The sequence below is a fragment of the Stenella coeruleoalba genome (assembly GCF_951394435.1).
Source record: "Stenella coeruleoalba genome assembly, chromosome: 19".
NCBI classification, from domain to species: Eukaryota; Metazoa; Chordata; class Mammalia; order Artiodactyla; family Delphinidae; genus Stenella; species Stenella coeruleoalba.
The window spans coordinates 2815307-2836453 of record NC_137165.1 but is presented as its reverse complement, the minus strand read 5'-3'; the positions used below and the strand labels follow the sequence as shown (position 1 = coordinate 2836453).

General features: G+C 57.3%; 1 protein-coding gene across 1 annotated transcript; it reads right to left on the bottom strand.

Annotated features, from left to right (window-relative positions):
* On the bottom strand, positions 1-19416 carry ADORA2B (adenosine A2b receptor). Its single transcript, XM_079904408.1, has 2 exons — positions 18496-19416; positions 1-684 (listed from the first exon to the last, which is right to left on the bottom strand). The coding sequence occupies exons 1-2, from the start codon at positions 18831-18833 to the stop codon at positions 21-23; spliced, it is 1002 nt and encodes a 333-aa protein (XP_079760534.1). The 5' UTR covers positions 18834-19416; the 3' UTR covers positions 1-20.
* Positions 19417-21147: the final 1731 nt, after the last annotated feature.

Here is a 21147-nt window from a genome sequence, read left to right as displayed (position 1 = left end):
ACAGGCGAGAGGAGCCTCGGTCACAGGCCCACCTGGAGAGCAGGCTGCGCCCCTGCCTGCCCATCCCCACTCTTGCGGACGTCTGTCCGGCAGAGAACATACCTGGAGATGATTTTGTGGAAAGTGTAGCGGAAGTCTTGGTTCCGGTAGGCGTAGACAATGGGATTGACGACCGAGTTGGCGTGCGACAGGAGGATGGCCGTGTTCATGGCCCACTTGGGCTTCTCCTTGGCCCAGCCTGGCTGAAAGAGCGAGGCACAGTTGATGGCGTGTACCGGCAGCCAGCACAGAGCAAAGATCCCAACAATCATGGCCAGGGACTTGGCCGCGTGGACCTCCCGCTGGAGGACAGTCCTCGAGTGGCCCACGAGCTCCATGCGCCGGAGCTGCCTGCAGGCCACCAGGAAGATCTTGACGTAGATGACCAGCATTATGAGCAGCGGGGGCAGGACGCACCCAAAGAAATTGAAGTACACCATGTAGCTCATGGGGACCACGTTCTCAAAAAGACACTTCACAAGGCAGCAGCTTGCGTTTGTGGTTCCATCCCAGGGCTCCGTGCAGTTGGCGGCACGGTCTTTACTGTTCCACCCCAGGAACGGGGTCAGGCCGATGCCCAAGGCGAGGATCCAGAGGACAGCAATGACCCCTCTTGCTCGGGCCCCAGTGACCAGACTCCTATACCTGTTGAAAAGAACAGCATCTGTCACCGCCAGCGTACAGCACTCTGCCACCGAAGTCCAAGACCCCACCTCTGCTCTTTGTTCCTTTGCCCCAACAGCCTCTACCGTTCAGCCTCAGGGGGCACCGTGGCCTTTTACTCTCAGCACTAACAGCTCGCAAACAGGTAGAAACAGCTTTGCTCTAACAAGCTCAATAAGGTTTTCATTCTTAATAAGTCACCTCTGTCTAATGACAAATCATGGTCGAGGAGAACAAGTGGAGAATTCTTAAAGGCTGCTTTCTAATCACCCAGATACTGACCTTGGGTCTAGGTCTCCTATGAGACACAGCTCTAGGGGGTCGAGATACACCAGGGAATGGAACCCACAAGACCCCTGCTTCTCAGGGACTTAACGTTCTAGCAGGGGAGACAGATCATAATAAACAACAAGCATAGGTTAGTAAATTATACAGAATGTTAGAAGGAGACGTGTAGTGTGAAAAGAGAAAAAGCAGAGTGAGGAAGGTGAGCTGTGGCAGGAACTAGTGTTAAAGAGGTCAGGCAGGGAGGCTTCACTGATAAGATGCCCTAGAACAAACACCCAGCAAGTGAGGACCGGAGGCCCCTGGAGTCAGGCAGCCCCACCTGGTGACTCTGGGCGAGAAGCCTTCTGGTCAGTCTCCCACCAACACCCTAGGAAGAGTCATCCCCCTGAATTCCCCAGTAAGGTGCTGGAGAACGAGAGTTCTAGCAGCGTCCCTGGCTGTCTCGGCTAGCGGCGAAGTTGATAAAAATTGGGAAAGAACTTAGCAGATATCCAACCTTTTTAGTAATTTTTAGACCATTAAATCTTATTTAAAATCTCTAAAAATCATCATACACATTTTGGACGGTTTGCTACAAGGTAGTCCATATATGGTTTATAGCAAAGGTATAAACTCTGCTATTCATAACTGGTCCATCATATGTATTTAACATAATGTATTGAAAAAAATGAAATAACATCTTTACTTAACCTCTGGGAAGAAAACTGGGAAATAACTGGATACACATTATCTTAAGACTCGTGTGTGGGAAGCGTCCGATCTCCTTCGCCTGCAGGGTTAAGCTCACACTTCTCAGCATGGACCACGGAGCCCTCAGGCCGCAGCCCCAAGTGCCCCTGCCTGCTGTTCCAGACGGCTGCTGCGTCCTGGCCCGGCTGCTCTCCTGTCTCAAAGGTCACCTCCTTTCCTGCTCCCTTCGCAGGCAAAGGTGGCCTCTCCCACTCTCTGGCCTCAGACACACACCTGTCATAGAGCTTGTTTATCTCTCGCAGGTGTTCAGCCTTTTAAGGACTTGGACCTTGTCCCTTTGATTTGGTGTCCCCAGGAGCTAGCATAGTGCCTGGCGCATAGGAGGTTCTTAGGATGGTGGCCATTACAAACACATTCCTGGCTCGCTACCAGACAGCTTTAAAACGGGCTTCTGCTTATTAGGAATGCCTGATGCTGTGGCCGGACAGGCAGCAGAACTGGTCCAGTTTGCGGGGGCAGTTAACTGAGGCCTTGCCTCACGCTGACAGTGATCCCTCATCTTCTCTGCTCCCTACGAGGGCAGCTCAGTTGTGGGGTCTTGACTACAGAGGACCTGCTGGGTGCAGCTGCTCGCTGAACTTTTCTGGGCCAATAAACCCATCTATTTCCAAATCCTTTCTGCTTCCCTCCTCACGCAGGAATGTAAAGCCATTCCTTATAAAAATGTTATTCCTGGCCATTGCCTTGCCAGAGACGTGAAGAATGCAATGTTACCCCTGTAGGGTAACAAGGCCACCGCCTCCTGAAGGCCAAGCACTTAAGAGTCCCAGAACTTCAGGCCCACGAGGCAGCCACGCCTCCACTGTTCACGGGACTCAGCTGCACCGAGCTGTGTACAGCTGAACACAGACCAGCCCCGGGGGATGAGTAAGATCTGGGGTTAGCACATTCTCTTGTCAGTCATGGTCTGGGATGGATATGGGAGGTGGTTCTGGCCAATGTGACTAAAGGAAGTCTGCTAGGGTACTTCCAGGAAAAGTTTTACTTGATAAAAGGAGAGAGACACACGAGGAGAGCTCCTCCCCATACTCATCCCTTTCTGCTTTTGATGCTCTTATGGGAGGCTGTGATGCCTAGAGCTGCAGCAGCCATCTTGTGACCATGAGGCATGAGCCTGAAAACAAAGCAAATGGCGAAGCAGAAGGGAGGAAAGAGTCCAGGTCCTTGATGGTGTCTTTGAACCACTACACCAACCCTAGAACCACCATGGCTCCATACTGTAGTTCAAGAGATAATTGATGGTCTTGACGGCTTAAGTCACTGTTACCTGCAGCCAAAAGCATGCTCGTACAAACTGGAAGGGACTTTCATCTTTTCTAGTCCAACTTCTCTTATTTTACAAATGAGGAACCAGACATACAAAGTCTTTAAGTAACAAAGGCAATACAAGAACCAAAGACCAATAAGTCAGGACTTTCAGGCCTCTGTTCCTTACACCACGTTATGCTGCTTTTTTTTTTAATATTTATTTATTTATTTATTTGGCTTCGCCGGGTCTTAGTTGCAGCACACAGGATCTTCGTTGAGACATGCAGGATCTTTTAGTTGCGGCATGTGGGATCTAGTTCCCTGACCAGGGATCGAACCTGGACCCCCCTGCATTGGGAGCGCGGAGTCCTAACCGCTGGACCACCGGGGAAGTCCCTATGCTGCTTCTTTTACGTGACTTTTTCCTAAGCAATATTAGACACGGAGTCCTCTGTACACAGAGGGATCCCAGGAGGTGGCTTCCTGGCGGAGTTCAAAACAACTGGAATCCACCCACATCTGAACCTCTCAAAACTGCTGGATTCTGCGCATATGAAAAACTACTTTTACGCTAAATCGTCTTAGATGAGGAACAGCAGCTGATTTCATTCGGGGAGCAGCTGGTCCCAGCCTTCTCCGTGACCCCCTGCACCAGGGCCCTTCTCCCCTACTGGCTCATTATTTTATTCAGAGTTCTTCCTTGTATTACCACACACTCCGCTGGCACTGGAAACAGAATCACAGCCCTCGTGGGCTGTGAAGCTAACGGAAGAGACAGAAAATAAACAGGTAAACACTCAAAGGTACAATCACAAGTCAGAAGGAGTCTGGCCAAACCAAAAGGAACAGGGTGCAGATTAGAGAAAACCAGGAAGAGCTTGGACACAGGGTGTCAGGGAAGCCTCTTAGGCAGCAGAGCCGGAGGTGCAGGGGGCAGGGAGGCTCTGAAAAGCGGGGAGAAGCCATTCTAAGCAGAGAGAACAGAATGTGCATGGCTTCCAGACAGGAAAGGGTTTCGAACTTCCTAGAGAAGCAGAGGGGTGAGGCGGGCCCGTCCCCCGGCCGGGGGAAGGGGCTGGAGCTTGATACTCAGATACCCCAGTGCTGCGGGATGCCATGGGGGGCTCGAGGCACACTGGGGGGACGGCACTGGTTTCGGCTGTGTGAAGCTCACCGTGGAGACTGAGTTTCAGAGCCACCAGAAGGAAAGCAGAGCAGTTAGGAAACTACTTCAGTGGTTAACTCAAGAGAAGACGTTGGCGTGGGGCAGGATGACAGCAAAGACAGGGCTCACAGACCCCACCCCCCATCCTAGCAGCTCTGAACCACACGGCCACACGACACGCTGGGGGCTGGGGGAGACACGTGCCTACAGACTCCCCCGGCCGCCAGCCGCACAGGGCACATCAGACGCGCGGCCGCCCCGCCTGAGCGCCGCTCCGCAGGCACCAGACCCGCGCGCATCCCCCGTCTCGCGAGGTCAGGGCACCATCGCCAGCTACAGATGTGGAGGCTGAGGCTCCCACGGTTAAATGATTGGCCTGCTGCCGCTGAACTGCAGTCAGGACACAAACCCACCGACCTGATCTGATTCCGGTTTTGCCCAGAGCAGTCACTTTCCTGCTCAGGACCCCGTGGTTCTTCTCACAGATCCCAGCTCCCCCCTCCGCCAGCCCCGACTCTGCTGCCCTCTGCCCCGGCCAAAGCTGCCGGCCGTTCCAGGGATCCTCCGCCCCAACTCCGTGGCCGGCCACCTGGGAAGCGGCAGAGGCCTCTGCTGCCCGCTCGGCAGGCAGTCCTTATAAGGCGGCAGGGAGACGCTTCTGCTGGCGGACACAACCAGACCCACAGCAAGACGTGGGCTCCAAAGGCAGACGCGCTTTTAGCGCCGGAGCTGCAGCCCCACGATGGCAGAACAGTCCGTGTCCGCGAGACGCTGCCTGGACCCAGGCACGGGTGGGAGACGGCCAGGGATGCTGGGGAGAGCAGGCCGGTGTCCCTGCACCGGGCGAGAGGCTGGGGTCACGACCCCCGGGTCTCTGGCATCTCACGGGGGGTGGTGGGCTCCGCTCTCCTCCCCCATACCCTCTCGTCTCCCACTTCCGGCTGGGCCTCTGTCCTCTCCCTGAGCGCCCCACTCCCACCCTGCCCACCCCTCGCTCCTTTGCTCCCCGAGCACCAGGGGCTCTCAGAGCATCCTCGTATGTGTGTGCGCGCGTGCCCCCCACATCATTCCTGAACGGCGGGAACGTGTCCTTTCCCACATCCGCCCCAATTGCAGGAGGAGTAAATGGAAGGCGATGAGTAGAGGAAATGTAGACGGCGGTATTACACCGAGCAAGCAGGAACAACTCCAGCCCACACAAAAGGGGTGTCCTGGGGGAGTCCACCCTCTGGGAAGTGGCTGTGCCCCCGCTGTGCCGGACCCACCCACTCTCCATGCAAGGGGCTCATTAGCTAAGGAGCCAGATCGAGAGACAGTCACAGCTAAAGGGAACAGTGTGGACGCCCGGGCTCACATCATGACACAGGGCTTGCCAAGCGCTGCCTGACAAGCGCTGGCCTATTTCTGGGCCAGGGTCCCCCCCGCTCCGGCTCTGCAGCCCTCGGCTCAGACCAGGCCACACGCTCAGCCTCGGAAGCCAGAATTCCCAGCGCTCAGGGTGCCCTGAGTGCGGCAGATCCCCAAGGGCAGCCACCCCGGCAGTGACACTGAGTCCAGACAGGGGCTGGGGAGAGCCGGAGCTCTGCTCTCAGAAAAATGGGGAGAGCGGTGGCTGCAGAACCCACCCCTGCGGGGCCTCTGAACACAGATTTCGTGTGTGCAAAGCACTTTATCAATGCAAATCACTAGGTAAGTACACCCCGAGTTCTGTCCTGCTCCTTAAAATTGCCGATTGTTCCTTTAGGGACTTTTCCCTTTATGTTCTGTTTCGCTCCCAAGTTTCATTTCTCTGTAATAGAAACACTTCTGCTCCAAAGCAACATACACATTCTCAGAAAACATCATATTCTCTAAAATCGCACACAAACAGTAACGGGACTTACATGAAAATGGAGTGAGGACAGACCACTCAACACCTACCAAGAGTTATAACTAGAGTGCTAACAAGATAACTTGGACGGCCCAGCAGGCAGGTCCGCGGAGGGGGTGGGGGTAGAGGCTGCCGCGGTGAATATTAAAAAAGTCCCCAGAAAGTCTAATGGAAATCCCGGCAAAAGTGCAATTAGAGCAAGGCCGACGGGTGCCAAGGCAATGCAGCCGGACGAGGCGATGCGGCCGTGCGCTGTGAGGGGTGAGGGCTGCGGGTGCCGCAGGAGGCCCGGGCCCTGCTCCCCCCCCCCCCGCCCCCCCGCCGGTCCTGGGAGCCGCTCTGGGCTGCGCAGCAGTCACACTGAGGGCTCTTCCCGCCCCTGCTGAAGCCGGCCAGGCTAATCCCACTATTCCTGCTCCTGTGTCCGGGCAGAACGCCAGATGAACCCAGACAGTGCCTGCACCATCCCAACACCGCTCGCCCAGCGCATGCGTCCCGTTCACAGGACAGAAATTCCCCTGAAGTGCAGCCCTGGGCTCCCGTGGAGCCCCGCGTCCCCAGGGCCCCTCGCAAGAGCCTCCCCGGGGGGCTGCAGGGCCATCCCCTCCCGCGGAGCCGAGACTTCCTCCAAGGCAGGGACTCCCTCACTCACGCTCGTATCCAGAACACCTCACACCGGGCCTGGCGAGCAAAGCCCCGACGCCAGCCTGACTTTGTAAGAAAGGAACAGAGCTCTGGTTCCTTGGCACATGTACCCGCTGAACACCCACCCGGTAGCTCTAGACAAGCCGAGGGGCGCGTGGACGTGTCCCGAGCTCCAGCTTGTAGCTCACAAGAGGCATCTGTCTAAGAGGGACCTCCTGAGGCTGAAGAGTTGCTTCCCACCGAGGTAACGGGGGTTTCAGACGTTGTCACGGACAGAAGCAGTAGCAGTTCTGCACTGTGCCCATTCAAGACCCAGGATCCACAAAGCTTCCCGCAAAGAAGGCCGAAGGCCCACATGACCTCACCGAGGAATTCTCGCAAACACATAAGGAACAAATAAAACGATTTTTACACAAAAAGAACTGCTTGGTTCTGTTGACGTTAAGTTCAGGTCTAGGGGTGGGAGAAGGGTCTCCCGTCTACCGTCTGTGGTAAATAAATGTCTTGAGGGCCAGCCGCCTTGTGGCCTGAGATGGTCACGGCTGGAGCCTGCAGGGCCGCTGGAGGCCAGGACAGCGCCTGCCCACCTACTGGATGACAAGCTCTGGCCGCCGGAGCTGCCCTTCAGGCTGAGTTCCTCCCGGGAGGCCAGGACCACTCTGGCTGCTGGGGGTACCCCATCCCCTCCACCAAGTTCAGACATGCCTGAATCCCGGTGGGGACCTGAGCCGGGCCACTGCCAAAGTGCAGGCGGGTGGAAGAGATGCCACCTGTCCTTCATGGCCACCCGGGAGCCTCAGAGGAAGAGTGCAGGAAAGAATGTGGGCAGCTGTCCGCACCAGGTCAGCACGGCCAGAGGAGGCCGTCCAGAGTGGCCTACAGAGATGGCAGTGGTGGCCAGGACCAGGTCTCCCAGAGCTCACCTTTGAGGCTGGTTCTCAGCGAGGCTCCCATTTTGGTCTCATATATCGGGTGGGACCTGGGGACAGCCCAGGGTCGCTGGGCTCCAGACTCTGGTCTCTTTGACGTGAAATAAGAACCCCCGAGAGAAAAGCCCACTGCCTGAACCCAGACCAGAGAAGAAAGAGGATACCTGTCATCCTCTCTCCCCGCAAAGGTACCCTCCTCCCACGGCTGGGGCTGAAACACACTGCGCTTCAGACACACCATTAATTGTCAACAGCGTCAGCCACCACGCACACTAACGACCAGTTAGACGTCAGGAGACACGCGGCATCGGAGGGCGCGGCATCCTGTTACTGGTGACGGTAACTTTGAAGGTAACTGCTCGCGGGGGCGTCCACCAGGCTTCTCCGCTGGGACTGCTCATCCCTCTGCGATCGGCTGTACCTCGTGGTGCATAGACTTTGAGATTCTGTAAACATCTTGGCCCTCATCAAACTTTCACCGGTGAGTTTTATCACCTATTGACTGTTCTTCCCTGAACCGGTTATTACGATGACAGTTGCCAAGTGATGACCCTCTTACACTCAGTCATCCCTACTCATTAGTGAGCTGGCATTCTCCTGCACGCAGGAGTTCCTCCAAGTCATTATTTAACAAAACAAAACAAAGCTCTCCTAGCTGTGTTCATCATGAGGGCCTAGAAGAAATGACGCTCCAGCAGCCATGAGCGCTCCTGCCGAATCTTGGTTTGTAAATACCATTCTCCACTGCAAGAAAACAGGGCTCCTTGGAGAAACGGCTGATTCCAAAGCCAGAAAATACAATGGAGCCTGAAAACCCTTTCTGTGCCAGAAAGTAAGAAGTGCTCAAAAACGTGACGGGAACGCTCCAAGAGAAGTCAGCTTGCACAGGCTCTCATTCTCCAAACTTGGGCATCAAAGTGAATAACAGGTATGGACTGTAACACATTAAATGAAAATAAAATTCCCTAAGTCCACTGGCATGTAAAAAACATAATTTAAGGAAAAGCAGGGAAAGGTAAACCTCTTCTCTACAGAAGAAGGACAACTGATACAGTGGAAGGAATGAAAAGAAATAAAATTACCATCTGACATGGTAATAATTGATCCAAGCAAGAATCATCAACGGGGAAAACACACCTCTACAGTGATGAACGCTAGCAGTGATGAGATTTAACACAACAGCAGTGGGACAGATTGACCCCGTGTGCCGTCCTATGTGATGGGCTGAAATGGACACACCATCAGGTAGACAGTATTCCCACCAAAAATGTTCAACTTGAGAATCTAATCATAAAGAAACAACCAAACTCAAAATAATGTATTGCCATGAAAGAGAGGGGGGGAAAAAAAGACTGAGGAATGCTTCCAGATTAAAGAAAACCAAAGGCACATATTAAATGGACGTGTGACCTTTTATTGGAATCTGAATTTTTAAAAAACTGTAAAGAAAATGATCGGGATAACTGGGACATCTGACTATAGACTGTACCACGTCAATGTTAAAGCTCTTGAGTATAATTGTGTGTGTGTGTGTGTGTGTGTGTGTGTGTGTGTGTGTGAGAGAGAGAGAGAGAGAGAGAGAGAGAGAGAGAGAGAGAGAGAGAGAGAGAGAGAGAGAGAGGGAGAAAGCGAATGTAGCAAAACACGAACCATGTGGGAATTTGTCTTAGTTTTGAAACTTAGAAGTTGTGAAAAAACACACACTAGTTCAGAATGACTCATTCTTTCTGAAACCACAGACCACACTAGATTAGTCAAATGGACACAAATGTGTGTGTGTATAACTATATATATATGTGTGTGTATATATATATATATATATATATACACACACAGATATAGATACATATATACAAATATATCTTTTAATAGCAGGGACTTTTTAAAAAGTACAAAATGAATGCAGTATGTGTGTGCTTGTGTATGTATTAAAAAACTACGTTTCTCATGACCTCTGAAAACGCCAAACTTAGGAGCTATTTACCTCTCTAGGCGATGCCAGTATGTCTTTGTCCTGAGAAGCAAAGCAGAGACACAAAGGGGAGAGGGGGGCGGGGGAGGCCGGCCCTGTCCCCAGGCGCGAGCAGGGCTGCAGGGGCAGCAAGGATGCAGGGCTGGCAGCGGGGACAGGGAGGAAGCAGAGGGGGGACCAAAGAGACCGGGCTGCAGGCGGGGTGAAGGCGTGCAGCCGCCAGGACCTGGTCTGGGATGTCTTTCACTAGCGCTTGACACTCTACATTATAAAAAAAGAAAAAAGAAAAAAAAGGCAGCTTTGGCGCTGGCGTTGGCGGTGTCAAAATCAGCGCTGGAAATCAAGATGTGGGACAGAAAGCTGCTTTGGGGAGCCCTGTGCGGGGCAGGGCGGTAGCAGACCGGCCAAAAGCAAAGCCAGTGGGGCTGAGAGAGGAGGATGTTTAAACAGCGCTGGGTCTGGAGTGATGCTGTCAGGAGGGGCTGGATACGGAGCCGAGAAGGGCCGCCCAGCCTGGAGCTCCCCGAGCGCCGCCCGCCACGTGCCCCGCCCCATGCGGGCGCCTTAACGGCCCCCGTGCCTCTGGGATGGGCCACCTGGCGGCCCAGAAACCCGGGCTCACCTGGACTCTTCCTCTCCTCGGGCCCAGCATCCTGCCCAGTCAGCGAGCCCTCCTGAACCCGTCACCCCTGTGACCCCGTGTCCTCGTCGCGGGCCCGCCGCTTGGCGCGTGGTGTCCAGGCGGACGCCAGCCCAGCCGCGTCTCTGGTCCCCGTTCACCGACGGTACCCCCAGGGCCCACCTCTGGTCTCGGGGGTCCTCCCCGTCCTGGTCTTCTGGTCGGCTGCACGGTTTTCCCCGTGGCCCCTCTGCTCCAGACTCTGCCCGACCTCCTGGCTGGCGCGGCGCCGTCAGCCTGCTTCCATGGAGCCCTAAGCCAGAAACAGGTTGGCCGGGAAGAGAGGTTCCAGCCTTGCAGACAGCAGGTTCCAGACGGGATTTAGGAAGGGAGCAGAAATCAAGAGGAAGGCTGCCTGCTGACCAGCCTAGGGCGGCCTCGCCCCTCAGGCATCACGCCTGCACTTCCCGCATAGCTGGGCACTTATCCCTCACGTCCCCACCCTTCCCTGGCTGAAGCTTGAGACCCAGTGACGGAGGATGGGGCTGGAGGAAGAGTCCTGATTATACACAATCTATGCCACAGCAAGAATCCGAACCACGTGAACCCAAAAGTGGTTTTTCAAAACTGACTCCAAAAGATTTAACCTTCAATCAAAAGTAAAAATATGAACGCTAAAATTTAAAAACAAACAGAAATAGAAGAACTAGGGGGAAAAAGTCAAGGAACTCTTCCAGGGGAGAACAAAAGACTAAAGTATTGGAACCTTATATGGAAGAGTACGTTTACAAGACAGAAACAGTCAAGGAGGGAAAGTCTCCATCTACTTATTAAGAATCCCAGAAGGAAAAACAGACGGAATGGAGATAAGGAAATAATCTAGGAAAATTCTTTTTTAAGATTTCAGAGCTGAAGACAGACCTAAGTCTTCAGACTGGCAAGGCGTCGTCCCCAGGTGAAGGAGACAAGCTGAAAGTCAACATTTAGACCCAACCTCGTGGAATTTCAGAACACCAAGCAAAGCAAAAGATCCCAAAGGCTTCCGAGGAAACAGAGTTACAAAGAAGGATTACACCCACGTCGGACTTCTTGGGCACCCTGGGTGTTAGAGCAATGCCTTCAAGCCTCTGAGCGTATCCAGTCCCACTACCAACCACGTGTGAGAAAGGAAAACGTTGCTGGCATGAAAGAACCCACGTCCTGAAAAAGCTACCTACGGATGGTATATAGACAAACATGTGGAATCCCAGAAAGAGGAAAGAAAACATGTGGGAGGGGGGCAAGAAATGGCAGAAGCACCCCAAGAGTATGATGGGGAGACCCAGCACGACACCCGCGCAGCACCGTGCACCCTCCGCAAAGAGAGTGAAGGAGCTGGGTAGTCCTCTGATTTCCAGATGGGAAGTTGATGGTCCAAACACGAGGCTGACTGAAATGGGGCATAATTCTGAGCAGTGGGCGGCACCTACAAACAGAACCCACGTGACCTGCCATGAGACCCATCTCCTGGAGAAGATGGGCTTAGCGACAGGAGGGCATTTCTGCTCCAGTCACCCTGCCCTGCTCGGGAAACGCGTGCGCAGAACATTATACGCACCGGGTATCGGTTTCCACTTTTCAGAAACTCTCTACAAAGTGCAGGAAACTTTATTATAGATACAGAATAAAATGCGAATGTTATGAACCTTGACACTGTAAAAGCAATGGTATAGTATAAATGTGTTCAATACGTAATTTGTGCAGGAAAAAAAAAAACAACTAAGAAGCAGTGGTTTCCTCTAACAGGCAAATGGGAAATCAGAGGTCAGACTGGGTGACTTCCTTCCCCCAGTTTACCCTTTTATATGGTTTCATTCTCTTTACTACGGCATGCATCGCCTTTGGAAAGTAACACCTCCTACCTGTCCAAAGTAAGGTAGAGACGGGGTGACAGCAGAGGTGGAGAGATGGCGGGGGGAGGGTGGTACACGTTTCCTCATTTTTCTTGACGGTTAACAGCTACTGCCTACAAGTGATGGAATCAGAAATAGAGGCTGAAATAGGATCCACAGGAAAAAATCAAAATATAACAGAAATTGGAAGGAACAGGGCTTGTGTCGTGTGGTAGGCAGTCGACAGATTCTGTTTCAAGACGGCAGCACAAACCCAGCTGTGACCGTGGAGGGTGGAGTGGCCCTGGGAACCAGTGTGGGAGGGCTTCCAGGCAGAGGGGCTGGTGTGGGCCACTCGGCCTTTCCCTGTGGAGCCCTCTGTGCTTTTGAATACCTACTCCTTCACACTAGTGGATTTCTAACGTAGGACACGACAAACAAAACCAAGTCCTTCGTGGACTTACCAGTGCCTTGAGGACAGAACCCACACTGCTCAGCAAGCCTCCGGGCCCCTCGGACCCGCGGTGCTGGGACCCCGACCCGAGGCCCGGCAAGCCCGCTGCTCCCACACAATCCCCACCGCGCCGTCACCCTCCATCCTCCCATCCTTCTCCCACATGAAACTTTGGCATCAGCCCCCCAGAAGGACCGCCGCCCCCTCAGCCCAGGCCGAGTTAGAAGGCCATCCTCAGCCCGTGACAGCCTGTTCCCAGCTTTAATTCTTTCAAAGAAGGTACAGTTGCTCTTTGCGGTCCAGTCCCTGCTGCCCACGGCAGTGTCTCCAGCCTGTCAGCCTCCGAGGTGAAGATCACAGCCTGCTAACGGGTCTCCTGGGTCGGGGGGGGGGGGGGGGGCGTATAAGAACCACGCTGAAGCCCAGCCCCTGAGGGTCAGTAATGAGTCAGAAGCATCAGAAAAGGCTGGGCCTGGCTTCCCGCATCTGAGGAAGGGGAGGCGGCCAACAGGCTCCCGCGGTCCAGGCAGCTGAGTCACATCCTGTGACGGTTCATGCACCTGCCGAGGCACCGGCCTCCTTCCCCTCTGGCCACGGTGCTGTTCCGCTGCATCCTCTTTATCCCGGTGACATTTAAAGGGTCCCACTCATGACCGCCGGGGTGCCCCCGCGTCCACGCCGAGAGGCTGCAGCCTCTCCCTCCAGGGGACACAGGCTTACCCCGCCCTGGCTGTGTGACCTGGGCCGATGACAGCTGAGCCCTGTCCTCCCCACCTGTGGATCTGGAGGTGACAGGATCGCCCCCAGAAGGCTGTCGCAGGGGCTCACCGAGACGAGGCATGGGGGGGGCGGTGCCCAGAAAAGGTCAAAAGAGCGGCTGCTGCTCACAACCGTGCCCTGCATTCCAGTGTCCGGAGCACACCTGTCTGCCCGCGTGTCCCTGCCCTGGTGGTGTGACCCCGGCCGGCAGGCAAGCGTGAGGTGGAGACAGGGTACCACAGGGCAGCTGTGCCCACGGTCACAGCTCGTCTGCCTGTGCAAACGCAGTTAACTCTGCCCCTTGACACATACTTTTTCTGCACGTGATCAAAGGCCACCTGTGCTTTCCAGAATCCTGTGCAAACGCTACTGAGCCGCAGAGCCGGGCACTGTGTCCCTGCGAGGCTGCTGCCCCAGCATCAGAGCCCGAGGGCCGCAGCCTCCCCCGCAGAGGGGCTCCTGGTCACCATGGTCACCATGGTCCAGGGCAGCCTAAGGTCGCGGGGGACCCCATCCCCCTCCCCCGACCCCCCAGGTGCTCGGGGCTCCGTCTCCACCTCCCCCTGCCCCAGGGGCTCCTGCACGAACGTCCAGCTGGTTGGACTCTACCCGCAGCGAGCGGATGGGACCCCAGGCGCCCTCCAGATTGGAGATGGGCCGGAGGGGAGCAGCGGGTGGGGGGGGTGTGATCCCCGCAGGAGCTGGTCCAGAGCTGCCAGAGGGCACAGGCAACGAGGCCCAGGAGGGACTCTCGGATTCCACCAAGAGGGGGCCCTGCAGGGGTGGCCTGACGGGGGGGACACGGTGACAACGGAAGTGGAGGCCGTGAGCCTGGACGGCATGTCAGAGAAGCTTCCTGTCAAGGAAACCAAGCAACGGCCGGCATGTGGGTGGGGCGAGCGGCGAAGGAGGGTCCGTTTCGCACGTTCGGATAGTGATGGGGGTTCCCTGGGGCCACGGTAACAAAGCGCGGCGAACTTGAGCGGTGGCTGACACCACTCACTCCCTCCACTCCCTGGAGGCCAGGAGCCCGGAATTAAGCGCGGCAGGGCCAGGCTCCTCACGGGCTCTAGGGGAGGCGGGGTTCTGGTGGCCGCCCAGCATCCCAGTCTTTGCCTCCATCTGCAAATGCCTTCCCCCTTCTCTCTGCTTGTTTACTTTATAGGAATGGGGTTTCACTTAGGGGCCGCCAGGTCATCCCGGGTAAGCTCCTCCTCTGAAGATCGACATAAGGTGATGTTCATTCTTTTCCCACCTAAGGCCAAATTCACAGGTTCTGGGGATTAGAGTGTGGACACCATTCAACCCACTCCAATGGGAATGATCTGGAAGAGAAAGACAGCCCTGGTGTGGAAGAAGGGAGGACCCAAGGCGGGGAGTGGCGGGACCCAGAGCTGAAACCTTCTTTCCCAGCTTTATTTCAAAACAACATCACAGGGACTTCCCTGGTGGCTCAGTGGTTAAGAACCTGCAGGGGACACGGGTTCGAGCCCTGGTCTGGGAAGATCCCACATGCCGTGGAGCAACTAAGCCCGTGCGCCACAACTACTGAGCCTGTGCTCTAGAGCCCGAGAGCCACAATTACTGAAGCCTGCACTCCTAGAGCCTGTGCTCCGCAACAAGAGAAGCCACCGCAATAAGAAGCCCATGCACCGCAGCAAAGAGTAGCCCCCGCTCGCTGCAACTAGAGAAAGGCCACGCGCAGCAACGAAGACCCAACGCAGCCAAAAGAAAAAAAAAAGTGGATAATGTTTTTAAAAAATCACAGGTGAATTTTATTGTATGCGAACTGCAGCTCAATTTAAAAAAAGAGAAAAAGTGAAAAAATAAAAGAACGCTCAAAATCCCCTGCCAGCCTCCTACAGGTCAGTCACCTGCAAGGAGCTCAGTGGAAGCCACCTTTTCACCCAAGACACAGTCTTGCTAAGAGGTCCCCAACACCTCCCTCCCAGACTGGACACGTGAGGCTCTGAGAAGATGCCTCCACGCGGCAAAGGGGGCAGGAGAGTGAGCATCCAGGGACAGACAGACAGATGCGGCGCCTGCCATCCTGCTGACACACCCAACCAACCCAGCGCCCCCAGAAACACCCTCCTTCGGCCCCAGCAGACACCAAGCAGCGCGGTGCAGGGGAAACGGGGTCCAGGAGCCGGGAGGGCAAGCCTCCAGGCGGGCAGAGGGGAACCACACGGCACTCCAGTGGCCTGGGGTGCGGCTGACAGGCAACAACATTAGGGAGGAGGAAGGGCTCCTGCCGGAAACGCCTGAGCCAGCAGCTGCGGGCAGACACCCCTGCCCCGCAGAGCCCCGCCCTGCCGGCTCCCCAGAGCACCACTGGGCCGGGGCCTGCCTCAGGAGCCGCGCGCACGTGAACTGCAGTTAGCGGATGTTCTCCTGTGTGTGGACGCCCCTCGCTCTCAGGCCAAGGGCAGGGCCCGGTGTAGGCAGACACGCCTCCTGGTCAGGTCAGCACAAGTTCTCGTCTTCGTTTCCAGCCATCTCCTCGGGCGCCCCTTTCCTGCAACGCTCCCTGGTCAGTATCCGCCTTGACAGCTGGGCAGCCGCAGGGCTGCAGGCTCTGCGGCCTCGAGCCGTGCCCACGGCGGACCGCCGGGGCCTCTGTCAGAGCCTTGGGGCACCGGCGACGAGTCCAAGCCCCCGCTCGTGCCCGGGTAGGAGGCGGGCCTAAGCTTCTGGCCCTCACCCTGGTTACTGCTGCCTCTACAGGGAGTCCCCTCCTCCCCAGCACACTTCCAACTTCACTCCCACTGACCCGTGACCCCAGGGAGGGCCTCGGACCCGAGTGGGAGCTGCCCGGCCTGGGCCAGTAAAGAAGGGAGCCCCCCATCTCTTGACTCCCAGAGGTCCTCGAAGTTTGGTGGGACCGGAAGTCCCCGGTTACATACTGGTACTGGAATCCACACACACCCGGCCCCAGAGGTTCTGATTCGGAGGGCCCGGTGCGGCCCTGTAATCTGCTCTTTAGCTCAGCAGGCCAGGAAGTGCTGAAACAGGAGCCGTGAGGACCTCTCCAGCCCATGACGATGGGCTGGGCGCCAGGGGCCAGGACACATGCCATTCCTTCCTGGGACAGGTCACACACACCTCCTGCAGACCTCTGACCTGCTGCGGGCAGGCCTGGAGGGCAGGGGTGGGACCGGCACTCACTCCGGGGTGCTCCGCCCTCCCCAGCCTACATCCCGCCCTCCTGGCTTCAGCAAACGCAAAGGAGAAGTTAGGGACCTGTGATTCACATTTCTTTCGCCTTCACACACCCACACCCATTCCTTCAAGACCCCGCCCGGCAGAGACCGGGACAAGAAGTAACAGATTTAAACTTTCATGGAACTTCCTGCTCCGTGGGGCACGGGGGATTCTTCCGGGGGATTCTTCCGGTAACTCGCACTGAGCTGAGGTCTCTCTGGACCTCTGCCAGGGCCAAACCCAGGGGGCTTCCGTGAGATAAGGCTGGGGCTTGTGGCTGCCTGCTGGGTGCAAACAGTCCAAAAGGCTACCAAGTAACCAACACAAGGACCAAGAGGCAGGAAAGGGAGCCCTAAGAGAAAAGAAGCTCGTGCCGTGCGCCCCGGTCCTCGGAAACCCCTGGGCTCTGTCACACCTGATGGGACAAATGGGGCCTCCTGGTCACAGGCCAAGGGCAGCAGCATGTGGCAAGGCCCAGACACACAGAGAAGGCTCACAGCCTGGCCAAGCAGGAGGCTCCTGCCCTCACTGGGACCCAGGACACAAAGCACAGGGAGCAGGTGTGCCACGCCAACCTGCTACAAAGGCTTCTGGGAGCATGCCCCCCACCCCTGTCAATTCCCTCAAACACTTTTCCCGTACAGCCACCAATTCACTGCAAGCAGAATCCACTTCCAGAAACGCCGTCTGCTCTCCGCCCACATGCCAAACACTGGTGCCACACACAGCGGGAACATGGGGCCAGCGCTGAGACCCAGTCCTGCTGCTACACTGATTCAGAGGCACCATCCTGCGTGTCCTCCCCTTGCCTACAGGACGCAGGTACCTACCTCTGGAATTACTGGCAGGATTAAAGGATGTAAGTTTAAAGCGCCCGACAGAGTTGGCACTCAAGAGATTAATTCCTTCCTTTCCCTCCTACTCAATTTCCCTGTCTCAGTTCTAGACCCAAAGAGATCCCAAGCTCACCCAACTCAGAAACGCCAAAGGGCATCCAGGCGCGCGCGCAGGAGAGAGCGAGAGAGCGAGAGAGGAAGAGGGAGAAGGAGAGGGAGGGAGGAGGGAGGGAGGGAGGGAGGGGGAGAGAGACAGGGAGGGAGGGAGGAGGGGGAGGGAGGGAGAGAGAGAGAGAGGCAGAGAGAGAGAGGGAGGGAGGGAGAGAGGGAGGGAGGGAGAGGGGGAGAGAGGGATGAAGGAGGGAGGAGGGAGGAGGGAGGAGGGAGGAGGGAGGAGGGAGGGAGGGAGGGAGGGAGGGAGACAGAGAGAGAGAGGGAGAGAGAGGGAGGGAGGGAGAGAGGGAGGGAGAAAGTAAATACTTTCAATTAAGCCCCACGTGATGCTTGTGATGCTCCGGCTCTCCAGCTCCCAGTTACACCTGGGACTCCGCTCCCCTTGCCGGCTGGCTCCTACATCTTCGGACTGTGGGAGAAACAGTGACCCGCAAGTCCTCCAGCGTTTGGAAACCCTGGTGGCACTTTCCCAGCCGCTGGGAATGGGCAGCAGATAAACAAGGCTATACAACGCACGAGGCTCTCAGGCTGTCGGTCTCGGCGAGCCGGGAAGCACTTTAACTCTCTCTAAAGTATAAGAAGGTGATGAGAGTCCGCACGAAGCGCGCAGCGTTCCCCAAAGTTAACTGGCACCTCCACCCGGGTCGGCAGGTACAGCCTGAAGTCGGGCGGCGAGTCGCGTCATTTTGCCCACGCATATCCCAGCGTCCAAGGTTGCCCTGGAGCCTCTCTCTCCGGCCCTACCGCCCAGCGCTCGCCCGGCCCCTTCCCGCCCGCTCGGGGCGCTTTCCCCGGAGCTGCCCCGCCGGGCCGCACCCCCAGGGCCCCAGGGCTGTCCCTACTCGGATCCCCTGAAGGAGGCGCGCGCCCGGGGCACCGACAGGGTCGAGCGCGGCGCACGTGTGTCCGGAGGCTGCGGGCCGGAACTCGCGCGCCCCGCGCCCCGGCCGGGAGGGTCTGGGGTCCCGGGGGCCGGGGCGGACGGGGCTCCGTGGGGCCGGGGCCTCACCTGAGCGGGACGCGCACGGCCAGGTACCTGTCGACGGCCACGGCCAGGAGGCTGAAGATGGAGCTCTGCGTGACCACCAGCACGAAGCAGGCGAGGAAGAGGCAGCTGTGGAAGTCGGTGCAGAAGCCCAGGCTGATAGTGACGGCGAAGGGGATGGCGAAGAGCCCCACGGCCACGTCGGCCGCCGCCAGGGACACCAGGAAGTAGTTGGTGGGCGTCTGCAGCGCGCTCGAGGCGCCCACCGCCGCGCACACCAGCACATTGCCGGCCACCGCCAGCGCGGCCAGCGCCAACTCCAGCACCACGTACAGCGCGGCCTGTGTCAGCTCCAGCGGCATCGCCACCCGGCCCAGCCGCGCTGCCACGAGCGCCCGGACCGCGCGTCTGAGCCGGGGTCTCGAGCTCTGCCGGCCGACGGGCGGGACGAAGGCTGCGCGGGGGCGGGGGTGGTGCCTCGGCCAAGCCCGCCCCCTCCGCCCTGCCGCCGGCCCCGCGCTCCGTGCGCCCCACCCGGCGGGGCGGTCCGAGCGCTCGCACCTTCCCGGGAACCCGCGCTGGGGGTCAGGGCCGGACCTGCCGCGAGAGGACCCCCGCGCCGCCGCCGCCGGGCGAGGCGACGACCTGCAGGCTTCGGGGTTCCCCCAATGCACACCACGGACACCGCTGGACGGCAGGGCTCACCCGAGAACGACGGCGAGGCGCGGCCCGGCCGGGCCGGGCTCCCCATCCTCGCCCCCAGCGCCGCCTCGGCCCTCTGTTCACCCCGGTTGAGCTCAGGCCCCAAGGCCTCACACGGGGCCCTTAACTGAATCCCCAGACCCTTCCCCTGCAGCCCCGGCGCCTCCGGAGAGCCCGGCCTGCGCCCCCTGCCGCCTGTCAGTCTCCCCAGGAGAGCCCGGGCCCAAGCCCAGCTGTTCCAATTTCGGCTCTGCCCAGGCCCGTGCCCCACCCCGCCCCCGCCCCGGGCCTCAGTGACTGACCTTACCACCCCTCGCAGCCTCGCCCACCCCGGGAGGGCGGGTGCTGACAACCTCCCCCGCCCTTCCCCACAGACACATCCGTACGCGGTGCTGCCGATTCTGCCTCCAGAGCTTCGGTTCTCTCCACCCCGAAGTCGCGGCTGGTGGTCCCGCCTCACTGCCTGCTCCCAGCATCCACCCCCATCGCTGCCCTGGGTCCCCGCACCCTGCTCCATGATGCTCCGGGGTCCTCGCCTACACCGTCATCATTCCAGAGCACACCTGGGCGTGCCTGGCCCCCACCCCACGTGCTTTGCTTGCAGTCACCTGACGAGGTAGTTAAGAAGTGTCAGGGAGCTTCCCTGGTGGCGCAGTGGTTGAGAGTCTGCCTGCCGATGCAGGGGACACGGGTTAGTGCCGCGGTCCGGAAAGATCCCACATGCCGCGGAGCGGCCGGAGCCTGTGCTCCGCAACGGGAGAGGCCACAACAGTGAGAGGCCCGCGTACCGCAAAAAAAAAAAAAAAAAGAAGAGTGTCAGGGACTTCCCTGCTGGCGCAGTGGTTAAGAATCCGCCTGCCAGTGCAGGGGACACGGGCTCAAGCCCTGGTCCGGGAAGATCCCACATGCCACAGAGCAGCTAAGCCCGTGCGCCACAACTGCTGAGCCTGCGCTCTAGAGCCCGTGAGCCGCAACTACTGAGCCTGCACTCCAGAGCCCACGAGCCACAACTACTGAAGCCTGTGCACCGCAACGAAGAGTAGTTGCTCGCCGCAACTAGAGAAAGCCCACGTGCAGCAACAAAGACCCAACGCAGCCAAAAATAATGGATTAATTAATTTTAAAAAGTCACCGTTTAAATACATGAATGAATGAATGAGCGGATCAGATGGCACGTGAACTCTATTTCAGTGTAGCCATAATAACAACACAGCCCCTCAGCCTCCATCAGGCATGACCAGTATCACCTGCCTATGTACCAACAGGGGCAACAAGTTCTCCAAAAGCACTCACAGTGGATGTCCCGGCTGGGCGAAGTTATTATAGGGAATTTTCTCTCTCACTACCAAGGGTTAGAAGCAGATGGCAGTACTGCTCCTTGCCCCCTCTCTGGGCTGCTAACAGAACCCCAGGTGGCAATGACATGCACACACCAGAGGATGAATCAGGAGTGGTCTAAGCCGATCAAATGACCCCTTTCCCCTTTGCCAGTGATTGATCTAAGGGATGGGCGGGTGACTAACCCTGGCCAACAGGAAGGAAGGGGGATTAGGCAGTGAGGTTCCCACCTCCTCCCTCCCCTCCTGCTTTGGTCACTGTTTTGTGAAAACATGTAACTACAGCTACGGCAGCCACCTTGCAACCATGAGGTGACAAACCTGATGTGAAAACCAACACACTGAAGGTGATGGAGGAAAGGGCTTGTGTCCCTGATCACATCTTTGAACAGCACGAACAACCCCGAGAACTACATCTGGACTTCTTGTTCAACACCCCTGCAAGTGTCCCCACAGTTGTGCATGTTTTCTGGGACTTGCGTCAAAGAGTCCTACAGAATTCAGAGCTACACAAATACTGGGTCAAGGGGATCTTAGTTCTTGGCTCACACATTCAGCAGAACCCCATGGGAGAGAGCAATGGCTGGGACCCCGAAGCCTAGTCTCCAGGGCAGGGCCAGGGCTGGGACCATCGCTT